The 23,864-nt window shown below is 40.0% G+C and overlaps 1 protein-coding gene and 1 long non-coding RNA gene across 2 annotated transcripts in view; one reads left to right on the top strand and one right to left on the bottom strand.

The window, feature by feature from the left end:
- fscn2.S (fascin actin-bundling protein 2, retinal S homeolog) overlaps positions 1 to 22,699 on the bottom strand; it is a 39,384-nt gene extending 16,685 nt beyond the window's left edge. The window contains exons 1-3 of the mRNA XM_018238335.2: positions 21,267 to 22,699; positions 8,587 to 8,743; positions 4,577 to 4,698 (exon numbers count right to left, since the gene is read on the bottom strand). Of these exons, the coding sequence (XP_018093824.1) occupies positions 4,577 to 4,698; positions 8,587 to 8,743; positions 21,267 to 22,092 (1,105 nt within the window). The 5' untranslated portion in view covers positions 22,093 to 22,699. The remainder of the gene's footprint in view (positions 1 to 4,576; positions 4,699 to 8,586; positions 8,744 to 21,266) is intronic.
- Positions 1 to 23,864, top strand: part of LOC121398764 — a 146,978-nt gene that overhangs the window by 110,936 nt on the left and 12,178 nt on the right. The gene's annotated exons all lie outside the window — the stretch shown is intronic.

Genomic DNA, 23,864 nt, shown 5'->3' with positions numbered 1-23,864 from the left:
AAGTATCTCTGGTAGAACCCTAAATTTGGCTAAATTTGCCAGAGAAGATACAAGTGCAACAGTCATCTTCTAATCCGTTTAAATTTGAGAAAAGAAAAGGCTACATTCCCTTTGCACGAAATAATCAAAGAAGTGATTGTAAAGGAATGGGAAAAACTGATGCAAAGTTTCCTATACAATCAAAGCTACAAAAAAAGTTTCCAGTAGAGGAGGAGCAAATTTGGGATAAGCCGCCTAGGGTGGATGCAGCTGTATCAAGACTGTCAAGAAGAACTTCACTACCAGTGGAAGAAGTGGTGTCTTTCTTAAACCCCATGGATAGAAAGGTGGAAGCATCACTTAAGAAGTCCTATTTAGCATTGGGGGCAACTTGCAGGCCAGCTTTAGCACTAACATCAGTCTCGAGTGCAATGCAGATGTGGCTGCAGAATGTGGAATCAGCCCTGAAAAAAAGGGGTTCATAGAAGAGACATCATTGACGCATTAGCAGAAGCTAAGCTGGCGACAGATTTCATCACAGAGTCCTCAGTAGACTTGGTAAGATCATCTTCAAGGGCAATGGCATTATCTATGGCAGCAAGGAGAGCTCTTTGGCTAAGGGCATGGAATGCGGACAAAGCCTCTAAGATGAATTTATGTAACCTGCCATTTGAGGGGCAAATGCTTTTTGGACCAAAATTAGATGAGATCATCAAGAGAGTAACAGGTGGGAAGAGCGTCTTCCTACCTCAGGAAAGAAAACAGATGCGTCCCAGAGCAGACATTCCTTTCGCAGCAGACCTTCTTTTAGGGAACAAAGGTCCAGAACAACAGGACAAGCTGTTGAGAGGAGGTCAATCATCATTATTCAAGACCCAGAAGCCTAAGCAAGAGAACACAAAATTCACAAATAAACCACTATAAAGGTATGGCAGCCCAAGTTTCGGGGATACCCAGGAGGCTTCAAGCATTTTTAGAAGTCACAGATCAATGGGTACTTCGTACAATAGAGAGATGATACTATTTAGAATTCATAGAAAAACCAAGACAGGATCTGTTCGTTATGTCAGAGATTCCGCAACAGAGGGAAAAAAGAAAGATTCTAATATCTTATATTCAGCAGCTCCTAACAGATGGGGCAATAAGACCTGTACCTCAAGAGTTTTGGGGAAGAGGAATATATTCAACTTTGTTTCTGTTAAAGAAAAAGACCGGAAATGTTCAACCTTTGCTAGACTTGAGATTGATAAATGCTTTCCTGCATATAAGGAGCTTCAGGATGGAATCCATCTTTACTATAATAAAAGAAGTGCAGCAAGGGGATTGGCTGCTATCGCTAGACCTAAAGGACGTGTATCTACATGTGCCCATAGCGGAGGTCCATTAAAAGTTCCTAAGGTTTGCTATAATGCAAGATCAGCACTATCAGTTCACATGCCTCCCTTTTGGCCTATCGACTGCCCTGAGGGTGTTTACAAAGGTGCTTCAAGCCCTAATAGCAGAACTGAGGAAAAGAGACATTATGATATATCACTATTTAGACGATATATTGATAAAGGCAAAAGATGCAGCAGCACGGTTGGGTCCTGAACCTACAGAAAAGTCAGTTAGAACCAATGCAGGATCTTATCCATTTGGGAGTGAGGTTCCTGACAGCACAAGCATTAGTCACTTTGCCAGCAGAGAAAAAAGAGAGAATAAAAGCCTCAATTTGCAGTCTATGCAAAAAGGATTATATGACAGCAAGAAAAGAAAGCAGTGTGTTAGGTTTACTAAGTTCAACAGCACCAATGGTGATGTGGGCGACGTGCCATTTGAGACCACTGCAGTGGACATTTCTGGAGCAGTGGGAACGCGCCAATCAAGACTGGAATCAGATCAAGACATCGAGGATAGTCAAGACAAAGATGGAATGGTGGATGTCCAATTTCAATTTATCCAGAGGTCAAACTCTGTCCGTAATTCGATGGACGACGTTAACAACAGAGGACAGCTACAGGGAACTTCTCTCATGGTGAGAATGGACAATTTGGCAGCTGTGTCCTACATAAAGAAGCAAGATGGAACACGCAGTTAGAGGTTGATGTTAGAACTTCAACAAATTATGCAATGGGCGGAGATACATCTCCAGAATTTATCAGCAACAGATGTTCCCGGGATCCAAAATGTAAGGGCAGATTATCTAAGCAAAGTAACTGTGACAGATCACGAATGGGAGATGTCAAGAATGTCAAGAAGTGTTTGCCGCTCATGAATCTGATGGCATCTCAGAAAAATTTCAAAATCAAAAGATTCTTCTCACGATACCCAACTCCGGTAGCAATGGCAACGGATGCGGTGATGCAGAGTTGGAAGGGAGGACTGATGTACATATTCCCTCCTATACTGCTAATCTCCAGAGTCTTGAGGAAGATAAGAGCAGAAGGGGTCAAAATAATTGCAATCCTTCTGGATTGGCCAAGATGACATTGGAATCCACTCCTCAAGTCATTATTGAACAAACCATGGCCCCTACCAGACAGGAAAGATCTGTTGCATCAGAGGCCAGTGTTGCATCCAGCTCCACAGAAGCTATCTCTGAAGGCATGGAGATTGAGAGGCAAAAATTGATAAGAGAAGGGTATTCAGACTCTGTAATAAACACAATTTTGGCAGCTAGAAGGGACTCTACAAACAAAATGTATGAAAGAGTCTGGGAAGTTTTTCTGCCTTGGTTGCTGCAAAAGGGCTCAACAGTAGAGGAGCTTTCAGCTTCACAAATTTTGGATTTCCTGCAAACAGGATTTGATAAAGGATTAAGCCTGAGAACCATAAAACTGCAGATATCTGCCTTATCAGCATTAACAGGAGTGCAATGGGCAAAGGACTCTAAAATAATAAGATTGGACTGAACTGGTGTAATGCACCTTAGACCACCAAGCAGAATGTTATCGGCTTCATGGGATTTGCCATTAGTATTGGAAGTGCTGACAGCAGAGCCGTTCGGACCTGTCAAAGAGATAGCTGATATGCTACTTACCTTAAAGACGGTTTTCTTAACGCTCGGTGGTCTCAGCTAGAACAGTCAGTAACTTACAGGCCCTCTCAGCAAGGCCAACATTTACGGTCTTTCAAGGGAATAAGCTAACGCTTTAGAACAGTGCCAGAGTATCTACCAAAGGTGGTCAGAATGCAACATTTGAATCATGAGACCGTTTTTCCTTTGTTTCCTCGAAGACACCTCAGAGCAAGAAGGGAAATGTCATACACTTGATTTAGTGAGGTGCATATCAGTGTACCTAAAATGAACAGAGGCTTGGAGAAAGTCTGATAGACTTTTTATTATACCAAGTGGCAACAGGAAGGGGCAGGCAGCCTCAGTATCTACCATCAGCAGATGGATAGTGAATTGCATACGCTTGGCTTATCAAAAGAAAGAAAAGCATTTCCCCAAAGGGGTAAGGGCACACTCGACAAGTGCGTTGAGTACTTCATGGGCATTACAGGCAGAGGTTTCAATGGAGCAGATTTGCAGATTTGCATCATGGAGTTCAGCAAGGACGTTCCTGAACCATTATCATGTGGAAGTACAGCCCAGAGCTCATGAAGAGTTTGGGAATAAGGTGTTAAAGGCAGCTTTGATTGTAATAAATCTGATTTGCTGTAAAAGAATACTCACCGAAATTTTCCTTTCCTGGTTACTATGGGCAGCCTATACACTGCATTCCCCCCTAAAAAAGAGTCAGTCTCGGACACAAAGACAAAGCTTACGAGGAGGATGTGTGCTATATAGGTAGGTGGTATATCATTTTTGAATTCTGTCCTATCACTGGTAAGAGGGCGGGGAAAGCCCAGAGGTGTATAGGCTGCCCATAGTAACCAGGAAAGGAAAATTTTGGTAAGTATTGTAGTTAAATTTTCCCTTATCTCAAATCTGTCAGTCATGTAGAAGTCAATGGCAGATGTCCTGTTTGAAATTGGAAGATATCATGATCTGTGCTGGATTTCGTACTATAATCCGAAAAAAATTAGTTTTCGGGCAACAGTCCGATAACTGTTTTTGGGCATCATATTCGGAAAAAAAATGTATGATTCTGTTTTTCCTCGCACCTAAATTGATGAAGATTTAAATGAGGGAAAAATGTGGATGGGAGTTTCGTAGAAGTGGTATTACTAAAATAAATAGAAATTTTCAGAATTTAGTAAATAACCTCCTAGATGTCCAATTATAAACCCAGAACCATGACAAGCCAAAGGGGCATATTTATCAGAGTGAAGTTAGAGATCACCACAGTGCACTAGAGTGAAATTCCTCAACTCTCCATTTAATTCTATAGCATTTTTAAAGGTATATTTATCAAAGGGAGAACTTTCACTCTCGCCCATTGATAAATACTGTTTTAAAAATTTAATAGAAATGAATTGAAAGTTGCAGAATTTCACACTAGTTGACTGTGGTGATCTCCAACTTCACTCTTTGATATATATGCTCCATAGTGTCTGAGCTTCAACTTATATTAAGTTCAAGTAGTTCTGTCTCAATGGCCCATGCCAGTTGCTGGGTGTAAACTTTGGTTTGTTTGTAAATACCTACTTAAATACTTGTATGATGACTCACCAACAGTGTCTCCCACAGCTGCTATCTGTCCGTTCTTTTTGGTACAGATGTATTTTCCATTGCTGGCTTTCAGGGCAACTCTTCTGCCTCGCCACTCTATATCAAACATTGTGTTGGCAGCACTGTAACAGACAGAAGAATGTAAGCCTTGCTTAATTTTCATCTAACCCAACATGAAGATTTTAAGTATTTGTAGACCACTTTTTTTGTTGAGGACATTTATTAATTTGTATGTAAATTCCGTATATAAAAAAAACTACCAAGTATTTATAAGATGATACATATTTTCTGCAGTGCTTTACAGCTACTAAATTTACATATTGCTGGCCCTCAGATATTTGTAGTCATTCCTTTTTTCCATTATTGGAAAACATATCAAGAGACAGAAAAGGGCAATATAAATATTGGCTAGAGGAAACTGTATTCTAATGTATAAAAAGCCATAAATAAAAACACCGGCTTACAAGATATATTGGTGAAACTCCTACTATCTCCTTCCATTTGCCTCATATTTTATGCACACTGACACGCAAGGTATCGGGCCCAGTTATGCACACATTGCATATTGCAGAAATGCATTTTACAGCAAAATCTGCCCCTGTGCTGATCTGAAGGGCGGCATGTCTGTCAGCATTGACACAACATGGGGCAGATGGAAGCAGATCAGCCTCAGATCAGCACATCGGAGTTCATGGGCAACATCTTCAGCCGATTCGGTAGTCTTCGTAATAAGACCAGCATGTTGGTGAATTCGCCGTTGGATTAACTTTTGGAACAACTGCGCATGTGCCGAAGTTCACGAAAATTGCTGAAGCGCCAGTATCATTTTGAAGACTACTGAAGCTGCTGAAGATGGCGCCCGTGAACTCCAATGCCTGAATCTGCACCGAGGGGTAAGTAAAACGTTAGAGGCATTTGCCCGGGGTAAAATTTAGTCGGGGGGGAGGAGGGAGGGGGGTCTATGTAGGGTAGCGGGTAGGGTTTTTTTAAGTTAAGGGTTGAATTCTCCTTTAAAGGATATATATATAAATGAAAAAAAAATAATTTTGTAGGCAATTATGAGTAATATATGGTGTTGCTTTTACATGGTGCTAAAAATTATTGTATTTAAAAATAGCCCCTTTATTAGAGCTCCCTATAGCTGTTCACTGGTCTTTGTCCCTGTTTCAAATGAGGGGTGAGCGTGTCCTAACGGTTCCTGCCAGAAGCACAGTAGGAGGGGGCAGCCAATCACAGCCCTGCAGTCACACCAGCAAACACTGGCTTCAGTTCCCTATCAGGTCCTGTTAGCTGCTGATTGGTTCCTATCCTACAGTGCAGTGAGCGGAGTGCTGCCAGCTCCCCTTTACAGCCTGGGAATTCAGGGAGTAGGAAGTGGAAGTGAAGGGAGGGATTATTAGGGTTTTTGCAGAAATATTCAATAAATCAGCCTGAAACACTTTTTTGAAGCACAATTCTTCTATAACTAAATTAGTATAATGCACCAGTACATTCTTTTACACAAAATGTCTCCTTTAATGAAACTCAGGGATTATGTTTAGCATTGACAATAATAAAAAACGTATCAATTTAAAACAGTTGCAGAGTCAGCAATCCCCCTCCCAGAGCTGCTTTAGAAAGTGAATATTTAAACTTTACACTTTAATATTAAAAAAAAACACAAATAGAAAATAGAAAGTAATTGCAAAAAGTCTTTATTTCTGGTGAATTATCTGACAACTAAGCTGAAAAAAGGTTTTTAATCACAGTGGATGCATCTGGTGGAAGGACCCACTGGTAAACAAAGCATTAGAGATATTATATGATCCCATATATATTTATACATAGTTATCATATCCCTCCCTTTGAGTGTCTCTTCTCCAGTGTAAACAACCCCAACTTGGCCAGCCTTTACTTATGACTGAAACATTATATTACCAGCTTAGTTTAACTTCTTTGGACTCAAATAATATCCCCTTCATGCAATGGAGACTAAAACTGCACAGCAAATTCTGCATAGGGCCTTACCAGTGCTCTGTAAAATGTAAGAATGACCCTATCCTCAGCTAATTTATTCCCCTTTTAATACAGCTAAAACCCTTGTTTGCTCTTGCAGCTCTTGACTATGGTTTCCACATTTTCTGGACAAAAATACCGGCCTTCCTATATATTTATTTTATTTCCTTTCTAATTACATTGAGATCAACCATCATTTTTACTGGTAAAATACCGGGCAGGTGGCAACCCTACTCTTGACTGGCATTGTTTGTTACAACCAAGTTTATTAGCCGCAAAGACCCCCTAGGTCCTTTTCCATAATGGATTTGACATAATCTGTTATATTTACTTCAATGTAGAAAATGGTATGGGGTATATTTATCAAAGAGTGAAGTTAGAGATCGCCACAGTCCACTAACGTGAAATATCGTCTCTCTCCATTCCTTTCTGCGGGACTTTTATAGTCGTACTTATCAAATGGTGAACTTTCACCCTTTGTTAGATAGAGAGGTGGTATTTCACTCTAGCGGGCTGTGGTGCTCTCTAATTTCACTCTTAGATATATATTTATCAATGTGTGCCACTGTCTTTAGCCATACACTGGAATTGGCTTTTATACCAGAAAGATACCCATGTTTTTCATTTATGACCTCTGCATCTAGTTTTTATATTCATTTGTAATGTGAATCCGATGTATGGGAGCTATCTTTACATGGTGCCCTTTAGTTCTGTTGTTAGTGGTGTGATTATTACAAGTTTTGGGATTTTAATACACCTCTACCAATTCAAACATGTGCCTTAAAGCCAGGCATGAACATTTTTTGTCCTGAAGGAATTCAGGATTGATACATATGTACCAGGAGATATACTCCCATACCTAACTCCAGCCCTGTATTAATCAAATGAGCAAAAATGGCATTTGACAATGGTCTACCGTGAATTAGGGCCCACCATCAGACCTTTCGCCTGTATTCCCTAGAAATGGTAGTCCACTCATTTTAATCAACATAACCTTTTCATTTATATGTAATTTAACTGTGTATGATAAATTTCCCTAAAGGATATATTTTAATAAACAGCTGGTATTTGAGATTAAAGTTGATCTGCTCCTATAGCTATTGATTCAGGGTGGCACATCTGGACCTCATGTCTACTTGAGTAACCAATGTCTCCTTCTTTATTTCCTGCCATATTAGATTTAAAGGAACGATTCAGTGTAAAAATAAACTGGATAAATAGATGTGCAAAATAAAAAGATGTTCAACAGAATATAACAGAACTTCATACTTTCCAACTCTCTAACACTCACTGTTCAGTGAGTTTGAAATTGATCCTTAGTATGCAGCTCAGATTCAAATGCAGTTATGACCCATGTGGCCCCTCTCAAGTCTCTGATTGGTTACTGACTGGTTTCAGTGGAAACTAGGGATGTAGCGAACTGTTTGCGCGAACTTCGACCGTTCGCGTCCGCCGAATGTTCGCGAACGTTTGGGAACGTTCGCATTTTGAGTTCGCGTTCGATCGTTCGACCATTCGACCATTCGAATTCCTTCGACCGCTAAAAATCGAACGATTTCCATTCGTTCGAACGATTGTAAGCATTCGATCGAATGAAAAGCATTCGATCGAATGGCTTCGATCGTTCGATTCGAATGAAAATCCTTCGATCGAATGATTAAAATCCTTCGATCGTTCAAATCGAACGATTTTAGCGGGTGTTCGAAGTTCGCGAACTGTCCGCGAACGTTCGCATTTTTTGCCGGTGTTCGCGAACGGCGTTCGCGAACACCAAATCGGCAGTTCGCTACATCCCTAGTGGAAACCAAGAGAGCTGCAAAGCAGGAAATAGTGCTCAGGCTATTATGTCACTCCTGCCTTTATACATTGCATTTTTGGCTAACTAACTATAATGGATTTTTTTTTTTGCACAGTCTATTTGCCCAGTTTTTATTTGTATACTGAAAAATTCCTTTAAGTTCTGCTTGAGGACAATCCTGTTACAAATTTATTAGGGAAGTTGTTGGAGTACTTACATTTCTGTGGCCATTGCCTGTATTCCACCATGGCTCACCAAAGTCCAGTATTTGCCTGCGTTGGTGTGAAAACTACATTTATTGGTGTCCTTATTGATTTGCATCTGGAAAGTCTCATAATCTGTCTCCTCATCCTGATTAGCAGAGACATTTTCACCTAGAGAAGTGATAAGTTTTGTAATAATTGTGTCATCAAATATGGCAACAGCACATGAATAAATAAATTTAAGTGCACTGGCACATTAATCTGGACAATTAATAGCTCTGTTAGTGATCAACCAAATTTCAAAATAACTTAAATTTATCTAAATTGCAGTTGCCTGCAGTCATGGCTTCACTCAACCTTTACGATTTACTCATCTATTGGATAAGCTTAGAGCTACTACTTGTTCCAGTGCTGTAAAGTGTATTGTCAGGTTAAAATTAAATATAATTATGATGTAGGCCATGATATTCAAAGTTAACTGAGTAGACTTTTGTATTTTCTTGACTTTTAAATTATTTGACTTTCTATTGTATCAACTTAGTTATAGTTTAAATACCAACCTGGAGAAGGCCAAAACAGAAACTTGTCACATAAAGACTAAATGCAAACTGCCTTTGAATATGACTGTCTACATATATTAAATATATTAAAATCAATATATTTAATATTTATTAGTATGGACAGCCAAAGGGTGTTGGGGGATGGTGGAATTTGTAGTAGTGGGTCTGCCAAGTGGGTTGGCAGATGCATATCGCTGATAGGAGCAAATGTTAATATAAACAATATAAGAATATATATATATATATATATATATATATATATATATATATATATATATATATATATATATATATATAGTGCCTAACAAAGCATATACATCTTTTTCTTGCTTTGGTTAATATATTTTTACAAAAGACCCCCAATATCCTACCCATTCGTTTAAGTCTTTCAATAAAGGGGCATTATTTTACTGCATGTAAAGTGATTTCTTAGATTATGCTCATAGAGAGACTCATTGATGGTGCAAGTCAATTGAGCTCTGTTGGGGTACTTTTGGTATAAACCAGGCTCATGTTTAATCACAGGAAAGTGAGTAAAAATTACCCAGTCACCTAAAATACAGTCTTTAACATCTGCACAAAAAAAAAATTCAAATTTTTGAATTAGATTTTTTTCTTTTTTTGTACACATAGCTGTTTCTGTACCCAGCAGAGATCTAGTGCGTTTGAAGGCCCAGAAGCTGCAGGAGCAGAAGGAGCTGTAGCTTCCGTAGCAGAAAAGCAGAACCCATACTGTTCTGGTGTGCCAGCAGGAATCCATAGTAGTCTATCATACTCAGGCCCGGATTTGCGGCAAGGCCGCATAGGCCCGGGCCTAGGGCGGCAAAAAAATAGGGGCGGCATGCCGCCTAGCCACATTATGGGGACGTGTGCGTCCCCATTCAATTACAGCAGCTGCGCCGGCGTTTTTTCGCCGGCACGCTGGGAAGGGGAGGTGGGCGCTAGGACCGCGCGGCCGCCTGGTCGGACCGCGCGGCCTAGGGGCGCCCCTCATTGAAATCCGGCGCTGATCATACTAGCAATCTAACAATCCAACCGCAGGTGTGGTCAGCTTTCTTATCAGCATTTTATATCCATATCTACTTATGATTGATGTACAATATTAAATAGGATTTCATGTGGATGATGTAATCCTGTAACACTCACGTTATCAGGAACCTTGTGCAGTGACAGATACACTCGAATGCACAGGTGGACCCTGTGGATTCTGGGGTTCACCAACACCCTTTTGGGGCCCCCAGGCTTTCTGCTGCGGAAACCAACAAGGATGTGTGTAGCTAGAAACAAGTCCGAAAGTGAGGCACCGGCAAGGAGTTGGAGAAACGTAGTCAAGAATCAGGCAAAGGGTTCAAGGCAGGCGACAGGAATCGCAATCAAGGGTTAGGCGGAAGTCAAAAACCAGGAGATCAAAGTCAAAAATACGCTTAAAGGAGAAGGAAAGCTCCAAGACAGTTTATTTTCAAAAGATTAGCCACAATAGTGCAAGCTAGAACGCTATATTTATTCTGCAGAATGCTTTACCATACCCGAATAAACAGCTCTAGACACTGTCTCTGTTTGTTTAGGATAGAAGCTGCCATATAAGCTTGGTGTGACATCACTTCCTGCCTGAGTCTCTCCCTTCTCACTTATAGCTCTGGGCTCATATTACAGCAGGGATGGGAGGAGGGCAGGGTAGAGGAGCAAACTGAGCATGCTCAAGCCCTGCCCTGGAGGTTTATGCTGAAAACAGGAAGTTGGATACAGAAGTCCATGTGTACACAATAGAAGGAAGAAATGCAGTGTTTCTTTTGACAGAGGACTTCGAAGGTTTACTGGTGTATTTATACAGACCTTTCAGATAAAGCTTACTTAATTTTAGCCTTTCCTTCTCCTTTAAGCAGGAAAAACATGAAGCCTAGCTTGGGCATTGATAAAATGGCAAATCCGGCTTTTAACAAGGATTTGGCGCCAAAAGATTCAAACTGGCGCCAGGTAGTGACGTCATGATGCTTGGCTACCCCGGAAGTGAGCGCCTGCGTACTGGAGCAGGAAGAGAGACGTGCCGGGAGGTAAGCGAGGAATCAGATCTCTCGGCGCGTCTTAGAAATCCTTATGTTGCTGTGAAAGTGATATGCTACATTTGGCTTATATTGATGGTTTTTGTATTATATAGATTACAATGCTATATTTGGCGTTGTGGTGGAATGGCTCTTTAGGTAGTAGCAGCAGCAACTCCTTTCACACAGACAGTAGACAGTACACAGGTTTCCAGCTGATCTCACGTGTGCATTTATTTAACACAGCAGCTTAAATACCAACATAACAGTTCATACCCTTTGGGAAGGCAGTAAACAAAAAATAGTCCAGCTGTACTGATAAATGAAAATGTCCTTTTCCCAAAGGTCCCACAGTCTCCCACTGGGGCAATATAAGTCCAGCAAACAAAATTAACTGTTAACTCACAGTCCTTTGGAGATTCCTTGTGCTTTTCTCCTGGAAGCAGCCGCTCCCCAAACACTTAAGGCAGTAGCTGGTAGCAGGCCCGGATTTGCGGCAAGGCCGCATATGCCCGGGCCTAGGGTGGCAAAGAAATAGGGCCGGCATGCCGCCCAGCCGCCGTTCAACTGCACCAGCTGCGCCGACGTTTTTTGGCCGGCGCGCTGGGAAGGCGGGCGCTAGGACCGCGCGGCCTAGGGGCGCCCAAAAGTGAAATCCGGCACTGGCTAGTAGCCAGTCCTTGCTACCAGATAACTTGTCTCTTTCTGGAAACTCGTGCCCAGCAATAAAAGTCCTTATGCTTTAAACACAGGTAACATGCAGTTACTAAGCAAACTTTTAACACAGCACTCCAGTAGCTCTCCTTTCTCTCTCTCTCCAGGGCAGAGAGCAGCCTTAATTGAGACCCCACCTTTTACTCCAGATGAGGCTAATTACCTCCCTGCTACTCAGAGCCTCATTTTCACATCCCTCTGCACTGCTTCATAGAGAATTCTGGGAGGGATATACTTTCCATCTATGATTTTCCCAACCATGCTACAGCGTGTATTATTAGATAGATTAATAATGGGGGCAATAGCCAGAACAGCACAGTAATAGTATTGGTTTGACTAGCTTGCGCAGCGTAGTTGTTTTTAACATTAACATATGATTTTATTGATATCTTAATATTACATGCACCAACATGATATTTTTTTATATGCACTATACACTGGATATGATTGATGAAATTGTTTATATATTAATATTATGGCAACTTTTAATAAGCACATTTTCCTTCATGGTGTATATTTTATTTATTTGCCATTCTAAGGTGTTTTATCATAAGTAATTGGTCATTTTACACTAGTCATCTGGCAAAATTTAAATCGGCAACTAGCAAGGTGGAGTGGTTTCCTTCCTCATGATCAAGTTTTGAACAAAGATTAGCAAAGTCTAGTGATGGTTGGATCTGTCCCGTTTTGCTTCACCGAATAATTTGCGAAATGGCAAACAAATTTGTGACGTGCATTGAAATCAATGGGCGTCAAAATGTTTTTGACGCTCGACAATTTTTCACGCAAGCAACTATTTTATCCAAATGCATTAAAGTCAATTTAGTTAATTGTTAGTTATTTTTTTTGTTGCCGCCGATTTTTCGTCTGTGGATTTCGCTGCAGTTTCGCAAAAATATTTGTGGGTGGCAAACCGTGCAAATTCGCAGCGAATAAAAGCCTGACAAATTTATTCGCCCATCACTAGCAATGTCCTCATCAATCTGATATCCTATCAATAAATGCAACAACAGCCTGATTAGAATTGAACTCAAAGTTGCTTGCATTTGCTGGGTTTAGAGACACCGTTGATAGACAGGTATTTCCTCACTTTTATTAGCAGTATAACAAGTTTAAACATAAAGGAGAGATGACTAAGTAGCCATTCCTAGATTTTCACTAGAATTAAAAAAACATGTTGTTGTAATGGTGTCATGTTTATTAAGATAGGAACTTGTGAACTTGTTGCATAATCACCAAACTGAAATACATACAAAAATATGTTCAGGACGGTAATGTACTGTATATTGAGAAAATTCAATAAGGCATATGCGTGAAAGGGGGGGGGCTTAGGGTGATAGCATGGTGATATCAAACAATTTACATGTAGTAAATGATTTATATTGCCATCATTATCATCATCATCGTTTATTTATATAGCGCCGACAAGATATGCAGCGCTTTACCTTAGTTATAACAAACAGGGAACAAATGGTGGATAACAACAAGGGTTACAGAGTACAATAGGATTAGAGGGCCCTACAAATTAGAGTATACAAACTAAAGGTTAGGGTATAATTGAGACATTGGGATTTTAGAAACAATTTTGTGATTTATGATACAGCAATGGTTGATTAAGGTACATTGAATAAGCTGCTTTAAACAGTTGGGTCAGGTCTGACAGCTCGAGGCAGAGTTCCAGAGAAAAGCAGAAGCCCGAGAGAAGTCCTGTAGACGAGAATGGGTAGAAGTGATGAGAGGAGAAGCGGGGCGAAGATCAGAAGCAGAGCGAAGGTTTCGTGAAGGAGTGTATTTGGAGATCAGAGATGAAATATAGGGAGGGGCTTCATTATTAAGGGCCTTGAATGTGAGTGTTAGTAATTAAAATTTGATTCTAGTGGAGATCGGGAGCCAGTGGAGGGACATGATGTTGAGCGGTGAGATAGATGAATGAGTTTAGCAGCCACATTTACAACAGATTGGAGTTGTGAAAGGTGACTTGTTGGAATACCTGTGAGGAGTAGGTTGCAGTAATCAAGACAGGAGATGATGAGAGATTGAATCAGTGTTTTAGTTGATTCTGAACTGAGATATGATCGTATTCTGGAAATGTTGCGCAGTTGAATACGACAAGATTTTGCAAGTGTTTGAATGTGTGGTGAAAAAGACAGATGTGAGTCTAGGATAACTCCTAGCTAGATCTAATTTCCTAATATTTGTGGGATGAAAGTCTGTAAGAAGATCTTATCATGGCTCCAGGACTGTTGTACACAACTGTTGAATGTGCTCAGATCTCAGAACATTATATTGTTTATACATTTTAGGTTCAAATCATATACCCACTATTGATTTGCTGCTGGGTATTGCATTTATACAACTGATTTTAATCCAAGTTTGTTGTGCCTGCTAGGAGACAAGCTAGATGTATAAGAGATGTTGTAATTGACAACAGGACCTATTGTTGTGTGTCAGGTAAAGGAGAACTTATGCTTAATTAAAGAAGTAGGCTACAAATGTTGTACATTATGTTTTGGGCTTCTGTACCAGTCCAAGGCAACCACAGGGGGTTGTGGCAGACGGGGATATTAGTCGGCCAGCGAAAATCATCTCTACTGCGGGCAACTAATCTCCCGAAATACCTTCCTGCCGGAAAGAATGCGAATCGCTGGTGGGATGGTATTCCATCAAAATTCCGAAGTCGCCCGAAGTTTCCTCGTGAGCTGCGTATGCTATCCCACCGGCGATTCGCATTCTTGCCAATGGGAAGGCATTTGGGGAGATTAGTAGCCCGCAGTAGAGAAGATTTGTCGCTAGGCAACTAATCTTCCCATCTGCCACCACCCTTAGAAGTGAAGATCTTGTCTCTGGAGATGCCCCAATAGCTTCCCATATTCTTTTGTGCTGATTCACTGCACATGCTGTGTGCTGTTATCAGTTTCTGAGCTTAGGGACCGACTCAAAATGTACAGTACATATAGGGGCATATTTATTATATTGTGTAAGAATCAATGGGATAATAGACATCTGTCTGAAGGGGCATGCCCCCAAAGCGTTACACATTAATAAATACGTATAGGTCTCCCCTCTTGCATTGTGTCCTGTGTGCCAGTAATTTTGCTTTGCAGTATATTAGAGGGTGTCATTCCCTTCTAATTTGCACCAGACTATCGCTTAAAGAAAAGGCCAGGGTGTGCTGGTGGGTTATTTATTGGATATAAAATGTATCAACTTGATAAATTTGCCATTCATTTTACACAGTTGTTTACACCGTTGGTGTTTTTTTTGGCGAAGTTTGGTTTACACAATATATTATATATGCTCCACAGAATATAAATGTCACAATATAAGGCTGATTACTAATTAATACAGATAATTATTACATTGCAGCACAGAAGCAACTAACATCACAATTTAATAATCAGCCTTGTAGCATCAGTTTATATTACAGTCCAACCTCATTTTCTGCTTGATAATTTCCAATGACCTCTAAGTTTAACAACAGCTGCTCAGAGTGCACTGGATATGTGAGTGTTGCAGACACATTTTCAAGGTGGTGACCCAGTGTAACAAGTTTGAAGTCCTGGATCATTGCTGCTATTGAGAAGCTGAAACTTTAGGCTCTTGCAATAAGTTCAGTAAAAACAATTACTTTTTTTTAGCTATATTAATTTTTAGAGTTTAGTTCTCCTTTAAGGGAGTAACAGTTATTACTGACCGACACATTCTGCAATATTAATATAGATTTTCCAAATCACTTAATGGTCATTGTAGCTCTTACCTACAACAAACTGACTGCTTATTCTAGCTTTGGGGGGGGGCTGCTGAGATTGAGCTTAACATTCAGGGGCAGATTTATCAAGGGTCGAATTTCGAATTTGGCCGAATAGGTCAGTTTTCGATCTAATAGGTCTGTTTTAGGTTGTAGGTATCAAAGTAATAACGCATTTGAATAGTACGATTCAAATCCAAATAGGTTCTAAGAGGTCCCCCATAGGCTAAAGCAGCAATTTGGCAGGTTTTAGATGGGGAATGGTCAAAGTCGAATTTTTCAAGAGACAGTACATGATAAATTTCGATATTCTAATTTTCAAATTTCTTTCAAATTCTAATCGAATTTGGACTATTCCCTAGTCGAAGTACACAAAAAATAGCTCGACATTCACCTTGACCTTTGATAAATCTGCCCCTTAGTGTTTTAGTTACTCTCTTATAGAATTGCTTCTGCAACAGAATCTTAAATGAGACCATGTTATGATCACTATTCCCTAAATGCTCACCCATGCAAATGCTAGAGATGAGTTCAGTATTATTAGTTATTACAAGGTCCAAAAGAGAGTTATTCCTAGTAGGTTCTTGAACAAGCATGGCAGTCTTGGCAACCCCATTACCTCAATGTCTGGATAATTGAACAACTTGACCCAGCTGTGAAGCTGCTTGTATCTACAAGAGTAGCTGAGCTTCATACTCGTCACTTATACAAGGTGGTTTATAGCATACACCAATGCTAATTCTCTTGTAATTTGTAAATAGAAACCAGAGGGATTCTACACCCTCACTAGCGCCAGCTATGGTTATTTCTTTAGTGCATGACTTTAATTCAGGCTTTACATACAAACACACTCCTCCACCCTTTTTAATCCCTCTGTCCCTCCTAAAAATGGTGTAACAATTTAAAATCACAGTCCAGTCACATTTCATCCCACCAGGTCGCAGTGATACCATTCATAATTTTTAGAGCATGCAATTAATTCTAGGTCTCCCATTTTACCTGACAAACTCTGTACATTTGCTAGCATACAGCGGAGGTTACTACTTTTATTTTTGAAATTTGCATAGTTTATGTTAAGTTAGTAGTAGTCTGTTTTCCTTGTAACAGAGGGACCTCCTTAGCTGGTAAACGGTATGCCCCACTCACTCTTCCCCCATGACCCCTTACTAATCCCACTACCCCGTCTACCCTAGCTTCCCCATAATTCTTTATCTCACCCACCCCCCCTTGCCTAGTTTAAACACTTCTCCAACCTCTTAGCCATTCTTTCCCCTAGCACAGTGGACACCCTTCCATTGAGGTGCAAACCATCTTGACTAGTGATGGGTGAATTTATTCGCCAGGCGCGAATTTGTGTGATTCGCCGCCAGCGAATAAATTAGCGAAATGGGCGTTTCGCTAATTTATTCGCTGGCGGCGAATCGCACAAATTCGCTGGTGAAAATTCATCGGCATCAAAAAAAATTGTCGCTGGCGTAGAAAAAAATGGCCGCCGGCGTCAAAAACGCGTCGTTTTGCAAATTCGCCCATCACTAATTTTGACTGTATAGGTTGTACCCCAAGGAAAAATCAGCCCAGTGCTCTAGGAACCCAAACCCTTCCTTCCTACACCAAGACTTGAGCCACACATGTAGCTCCCTAAGCTCCTGCTGTCTTCCTAAACTTGCAAGTGTCACAGGCAAAATTTAAGAAAAAATTACATTGGAAGACCTTCCTTTGATCTTAGAGCCTAGATCCCTGAAATCACTCTTTAAGGTCTTCCATCTACCATTTATTTTGTCATTAGTAACGATATGCACCAAGACAGTTGGGTCATGCCCAGCTCCACCCAATAATTTATCTACCTGATCAACCACATGCCTCACCCTGGCACTAGGTAGACAGCAAACTGTTCGGTTGTAGCAATCCGGAAGACAAATTACCCTATCCAATTTCCTAATAATTGAATCCCCTACAACCACAATCTGCTTAGGCCTGGCTTTGGTCTCCTCCCCACCACTACTAGAGAAACTGGTCTCTGTTAGAGAGATTAGCCCCATCTAGAATTGCCAATCCAGAGTTCACACTCCCATCTTCTTCACACAATCTGGCAAATTTGTTGAGATGTATAAGCTCTGGTTTAGCCTCCATTTTCCTTTTGCCCACCTTAGATTTTCTAACAGGCACCCAGCTAGCTGCCTAAACATCCTCCTGCTGTTCTGTTCCCACTAAACTATCTCTATTTGTAACTCCACTTACAGATCCCCCACGTAACTCCTGTGTTTGTAACTCCACTTACAGATCCCCCACGTAACTCCTGTATTTGTAACTCCACTTACAGATCCCCCACTTAAGAGCAGCTAAACACTAGAGCAATCTCCCATGGAGTCACAGGGGTCTGTTCAGGTGCAACTAATCAAACCCCAACCCCTAAAACTGAGGGAAAACTAACTGCAAAGTAAAGCAGGTTGTGACAAACTTGCTGTAAGCACAATAGCACACTTAACTTTGCTATTTAGCACCCAAACCAGAAATTTTTTTTACTTACTTGTTTTTTGACAAAAAGTCACACAATTTCCCTCCCATCCCTAATTTGCACATGCAAATTAGGATTTGGATTCAGGTCAGCCGGGCAGAAGGATTCGGCCAAATCCTGCTGAAAAAGGCAGAATCCCGAACTAAATCCTGGACTCAGTGCATCCCTAATTGGAAGAGTTTGACAGGGGCAGGCACTGCGTTGATCTCTTAAAATATATTTGCTATTGCTTCTAAAGGCTCAGAATTACTGGCTTATTATGAACCAACCAGCTGATTAGTCATGTGCCTAAGGTGCTTAAGGTTCCATATCCCTTAAGCTAAATAGCTCGATTGTCAGCATTTGCAAACTGTTGAGTGCCATTGGGAATTTATAGACAGAAACATTTTGAATTATCCCATAGAAATTACTTATCCAAGGAAATTTGGCTATCACTAAGCAGTAAGCTGCTGAGTGTTGCTGAAGGAGTTGAAAAACCTACTATTTTTTTTAAAAACGTAGTTTGTCTTGGGCTTTTTTATGTCTAGCCACTTCTTATTTACTATTTACCAAATTAATTGAGCATGTGCCTATTTTGACAAGGTATTGTATAGGTGAGCAACAGGACAATTTAATTGCTTTCCACAAACTGAATGTGTGCCTCTTATTCCTTAACAACTTTTGGACATTTGAAACTGGAATTAAAATCTGACATTTTCTCAGTCTACTGCAAAATTTTAACTCAGGCCTTCATTATTTTCTGCAGCTTCTTCACTGATCTTCCTTCTTGACAACTTTCTCTGCAGAAATCTAACCTTAATACAACTGCTCAGTCATCATTCCTTCTTTTATACTGAACCCTATCCAATCTACAGGTTCACTTACTCTTGGCTCACATTACATTCATACAGTATTTTCCCCACTCTTTCAAAGCTTCTGATCTTTCTTCAATCTCAATTTTTATCTTTCACTATATACCAGTATGTCTTTTGTGCTCAATTTCATTGCTGTATTATAATCGCATTCTATAGAGAAAAATCAAAATCAAATTTTTAGCTATTTGAAATATTGCTATTTGTAGATTGCAAAAGATGGAAAGCCATGAAATTGACACTGCTGGTTTACAACCTAAGAAAGTTAAAATATTTCTTTTTTAGCTATTGGGTAAAATACTTTCAACCATAACTCTGAGGGGCACATTTACCTAGGGTCGAATATCGAGGGTTAATTAACCTTCGATATTCGGCTGTCAAAGTAAAATCCTTCGACTTCGTATATCGAAGTCGAAGGATTTTGCGATATTCCTATGATCGAACGATTGAAGGAATAAGGATATTCCTTCGATCAGGACATTGTTAGGAAGCCTATGGGGACCTTCCCCATAGGCTAACATTGGCCTCGGTAGGTTTTAGGTGGTGAACTAGGGGGTCAAAGAAATTTTTAAAGAGACAGTACTTAAACTATCGAATGGTCGAATAGTCGAACGATTTTTAGTTCGAATCGTTCGATTCGAAGTTGAAGGTCGTAGTCGAAGTAGCCCATTCGATGGTCGAAGTAGCCATATTCGACCATTCGAAATTCAAACTATTTTTCCTCTATTCCTTCACTCGAACTAAGTAAATGGGCCCCTTAATGTATATGTATAAAATGAATGCGTCATCCAGTATTATTCTACATTTATCAACACAGAATCTAATGTCCCATTCCCTAGTCAATTCATTTTGTCTTAATTATTCTGTAGGGGGCAGATATCTAGCTTTTTGCAGAAATCATTTATATTTATAGCTTAATAATATGTTGTCTCAACTATACTCTTTCTTCCTTCACAATACAGTACTTAAAATACCTAAATTATTGTTCAGTCGCATTTTTATATTATTTATTCTAGGATTTTTCTGATGTTTTGGACCTTATTAAACAAGCCATTACATTTTCAGCTTTTTTTCTAGTTAAGAAAGAGCTGTCACTATTACAACTGTCTGTGGCTTTCTAAAGGGCAAGGTAACTTTCCTAAGGGCATGAATTACTCCTAGCTATTTTTCCATTGTTGCCATGCTGCCAATTCATATCTGGTTGCAAGGAGGAGTGTAATATGCATAGATAAGGTGTATCTATGCTTACTACACCAATGCCTTCCCCTCATCTCCACCAATATTTTCCTTACAGTAGATCCTCCAACTGCTCAAACCCCTCCTACAACACATTGTTACCTCTGTCTTCTAGACTAATAGAATTATAACATTTTAGCTCTGATGAGTGACAATTTGTATGTGATGGACAGAAGAAATCACCACAAAAGCATTTGCTAGATACTGTCTTCCAAACAAATAATATATGGCCTGTTATGTTAAAATCTACAACTTGAATTATGTATTCCCTACTATAAACTGCTGTAAAGTCATAACCAATTCTTATACAGAAACAGCAGTGTAGTTTGAAACTTGCCTTGGTACCCCACTCATCTGTACAAGTTGATCCTATTTCTGCCTAAAGTTATAATCTGTAAGGTATATGGCATAGAATGAATACTTTTTGGCTTGAAATAACTTTTTTTCTGCTCCAGAAACAGATGCCCACAATCTATGCATTGTTTGTGGTAGCTGATGAAACTGAAATATCTTCATCCTGCAGGATACATGCCCCTCTCTTGTTGACTTGGTTACAGCATGTGGCTTCTGACAGAGTATCAAGTGAGGCAAATGAGAGTTGTATTACTTGCTGCTTGGGCTTCACGCATCATCTTACACTCCAGGATAGACCAATTAGTGGAAGGGCACTGTCTGCGTTCAAACAGACATTCAGGCAACAAACTTTATGTAAAAATCTTATTACTGACTTCCTTTTAGCATTTATTAGAATTCTGGTTATAGCATACAAAATATAATATAATGAGTTAAAAATAACTGGCATAGAAATAGTAAAGGACAATGAGGGAGGGGGAGATACAGTGAATAGGTTGAACAGAAGGGCAACTCATTGGATTCATAAGTTAAAAACTATTGTACCAAATGGATTGAATGTGGATATCGATTAGCAGCATTTATGGTCTGAAATATACTTCTTTGAACTAACATTGCCTGTCAGTGGCATGTTAGAGGGTTATACTCTGACTTTGATGTTAAGGGGTGAATATATTTACCTTGCCTTGTAGAAATATATCTTCTATTGGAAGCCATAAAGACAACTTGTGGGTGACTTTCCTCCAAATCAAAGAGTTCATCTTTGCCAGGTTTCGAACTCCTCCCAGATTTCAGAGTACCTGTGGGTCCCATGGGTGTCAAATACTTCCCACTACAGTCTTTGAAGGCCAGCTTTCCTGCTTTAAATTCCAAGGTGTAGCCAGTCCCTTCATCAGGTTCCTTCACCAACTTCCCATCATTCCGCAAGTATCTGTTGTCACATGTCTTCAAACAATATTTTTTATTATGATAGACCAAAGTTATAAGAGAGTCTACTCCCCAAGGAATGTTGCTGTCTGTGGAGATTTCATCTTCCTGGGGAGTCAAATGTGCATATCTCCTTCTGCTGACACTGAGAAGGTTGGCTTGAGGGTGTATTGCCAAATGTACAGCCCAGAGCTCTGTCTCAGTTATGGTCTGTGCAAAACATGACAGCTTGTCCCCTGATCCCCCAAAGAAGCGCTTGTGGGAATCAGACTGGAGGGCCCACCTTCCATCTGACTGGGCAGAGATAGTAAAACGGCAATCTTCTTCTGGCTTCTCCGCTTCACAAGACACATTTCCATCTTTGTCAGAAGACAAATACCTTGCCAGGTGATGGCTTTTAAGGTAGACCACTGAACTGTCCACTTCATCTTGTTCTAAAGTCCATATTTGCTTCTTTTTCAGGCTTGGAGCCGAAGCATACACTTTAAAAGCAAATGCTTCTCCTGTAAGATACCTGTTATCACAGTTGATCAAACCAAACTGGATCTTCAGAATCTGGTGTATTCCATTGGTTGGCATGTTTTCCTTTTGCAGGGAAATATTCTCTGCAGATCAAATGCAAGAGCCTTGTGATAACTGCAGTCTGTGTCTTTGTAAGATGCCCTGTCAGATCTGGATTAAATTGAATGAATTTAAGAGCACCTCCACATAACACCTTATGACGCTCTGTTGATCCGGCTCCTGATGCCTCTACTTTGGGCTGTATCAGTTGCCTTCCTCTAATCTGCACGGTGAAATTAGGCTTGCATCATTCTTTCAGACTGAATGGAGAGAAAGACTTTCGTCTTTACATGTTTAGCTTGCATCCAGACTGCTCAGTAGCTGCAGTCAGTTTAATTGGCCACATCTTGGATTACAAAAGCTCTGTCCCTGGTTTTCAATGAACTGCAAACCTCCAGTAACCAATAGTGGAATATTTCATAAGCCACAAACAATGGTGCCTTTGTCAAGTTGCTTCTCAAATATTCAACTCATCTGAGTGAGCACTTTCTCCTTGTTTTTATAGAGCTATTACAATTAGTTTCATTGAAAAGAGGGATGTGTTTTGCTATAAAATATTTTGTTTATGGCTCCTTGCAAAACAACAATAATATCCAATGGCAGGTGCCTTATTCTTCTGACTAAAATGTTGCAGGATGAAAACAATCGTAATACAATACTTCTTCCCATCAGCTGCATTCTGTCTGTATCTTTTCGTTTTTACACCTGTATAATATTACCTTTTTCTCTGATTCCTAGGCTGCCTGTATAGGTCACCTCCTATGCCCCCATTCTGCAGCCCAGGGTATAATCTCCTTAACAATTATCCTGATATTTTTGTTCTGTTTAATCCGTTTAGCATTCCTCTGCCTCTGAACTGTGCTTCATTTCCATCTGTGCAAAACTCCTACAGGTTTGAGTCTTTGAACCTCTGAGGGATTCCATAAGAATACACCCTAGACTGCACATGGGGATGCAGGCTCTTGACTAAATACTGGTACAACTGTAAAAACAGGTTCCTCATTTTTCTAATACTGTGTTGTTATAAGGCTTATATTGACCGCTTAGATATAACCTTGAAAGCTCTTTGGTACACACCCAATGTCATTCACTTGGTAAGGGGTATTAGGACGCTTTATTGCTTTTTAATCTAGGCAAACAGACCAGATGCTGTGTGCTGCTAACAATTATGCTGCCTTTTTCTTCTAATTTAATTGTACTGTATTTCACAAACACATTGATGCAAAAAAAAAAAAAAAGCTCATACCTTACTGGCAGAAAAGAAAACACATACAGGTATAAAATGTTGGCAGTGCTGGGGTCCTAGGTTTGCATCTACTCAGGGCACTATCCCCATGCTTGTATGGGGTTCTCTGCAATACTCTAGCTGCCTCCTGTACTCCAAAAACACACATAAAGTTTCCTGGTTCCTGGTAAAATAGTGTGTTTAAATGTGGCAGAAAACAATAGTAAGTTTGACAGGAGCAGGGACTGATGTGAGTGACCTAAAGCTCTGCAAAAAAAGCTCTGCTCTATAAAAATTGTTTTTATTGCTTCTTATTTTTATTGCTTCTAAGTCTGAAAAGTGTTTTACCACTCTTTTTGTTTCCTCAACACATTGCCTTGATACACCAGTAGACACAAAATAAATGGAAGGGCTTTTTTGCATCATCTAAACCTTTATATAACTATCATCTAAAGCCTTTATATAACTTGGCCAAACTGTTCTACACCTTGTATACAACTGTTCTTAAAAAAGAGCCACTTAAAAAGCTTGTGCATTGGCTTGGGTACAATCAACTCACTTTTCT

This window comes from Xenopus laevis, chromosome 9_10S (assembly GCF_017654675.1).
Source record: "Xenopus laevis strain J_2021 chromosome 9_10S, Xenopus_laevis_v10.1, whole genome shotgun sequence".
NCBI classification, from domain to species: domain Eukaryota; kingdom Metazoa; phylum Chordata; class Amphibia; order Anura; family Pipidae; genus Xenopus; species Xenopus laevis.
This window is presented reverse-complemented; position numbering and strand designations above follow the sequence as displayed.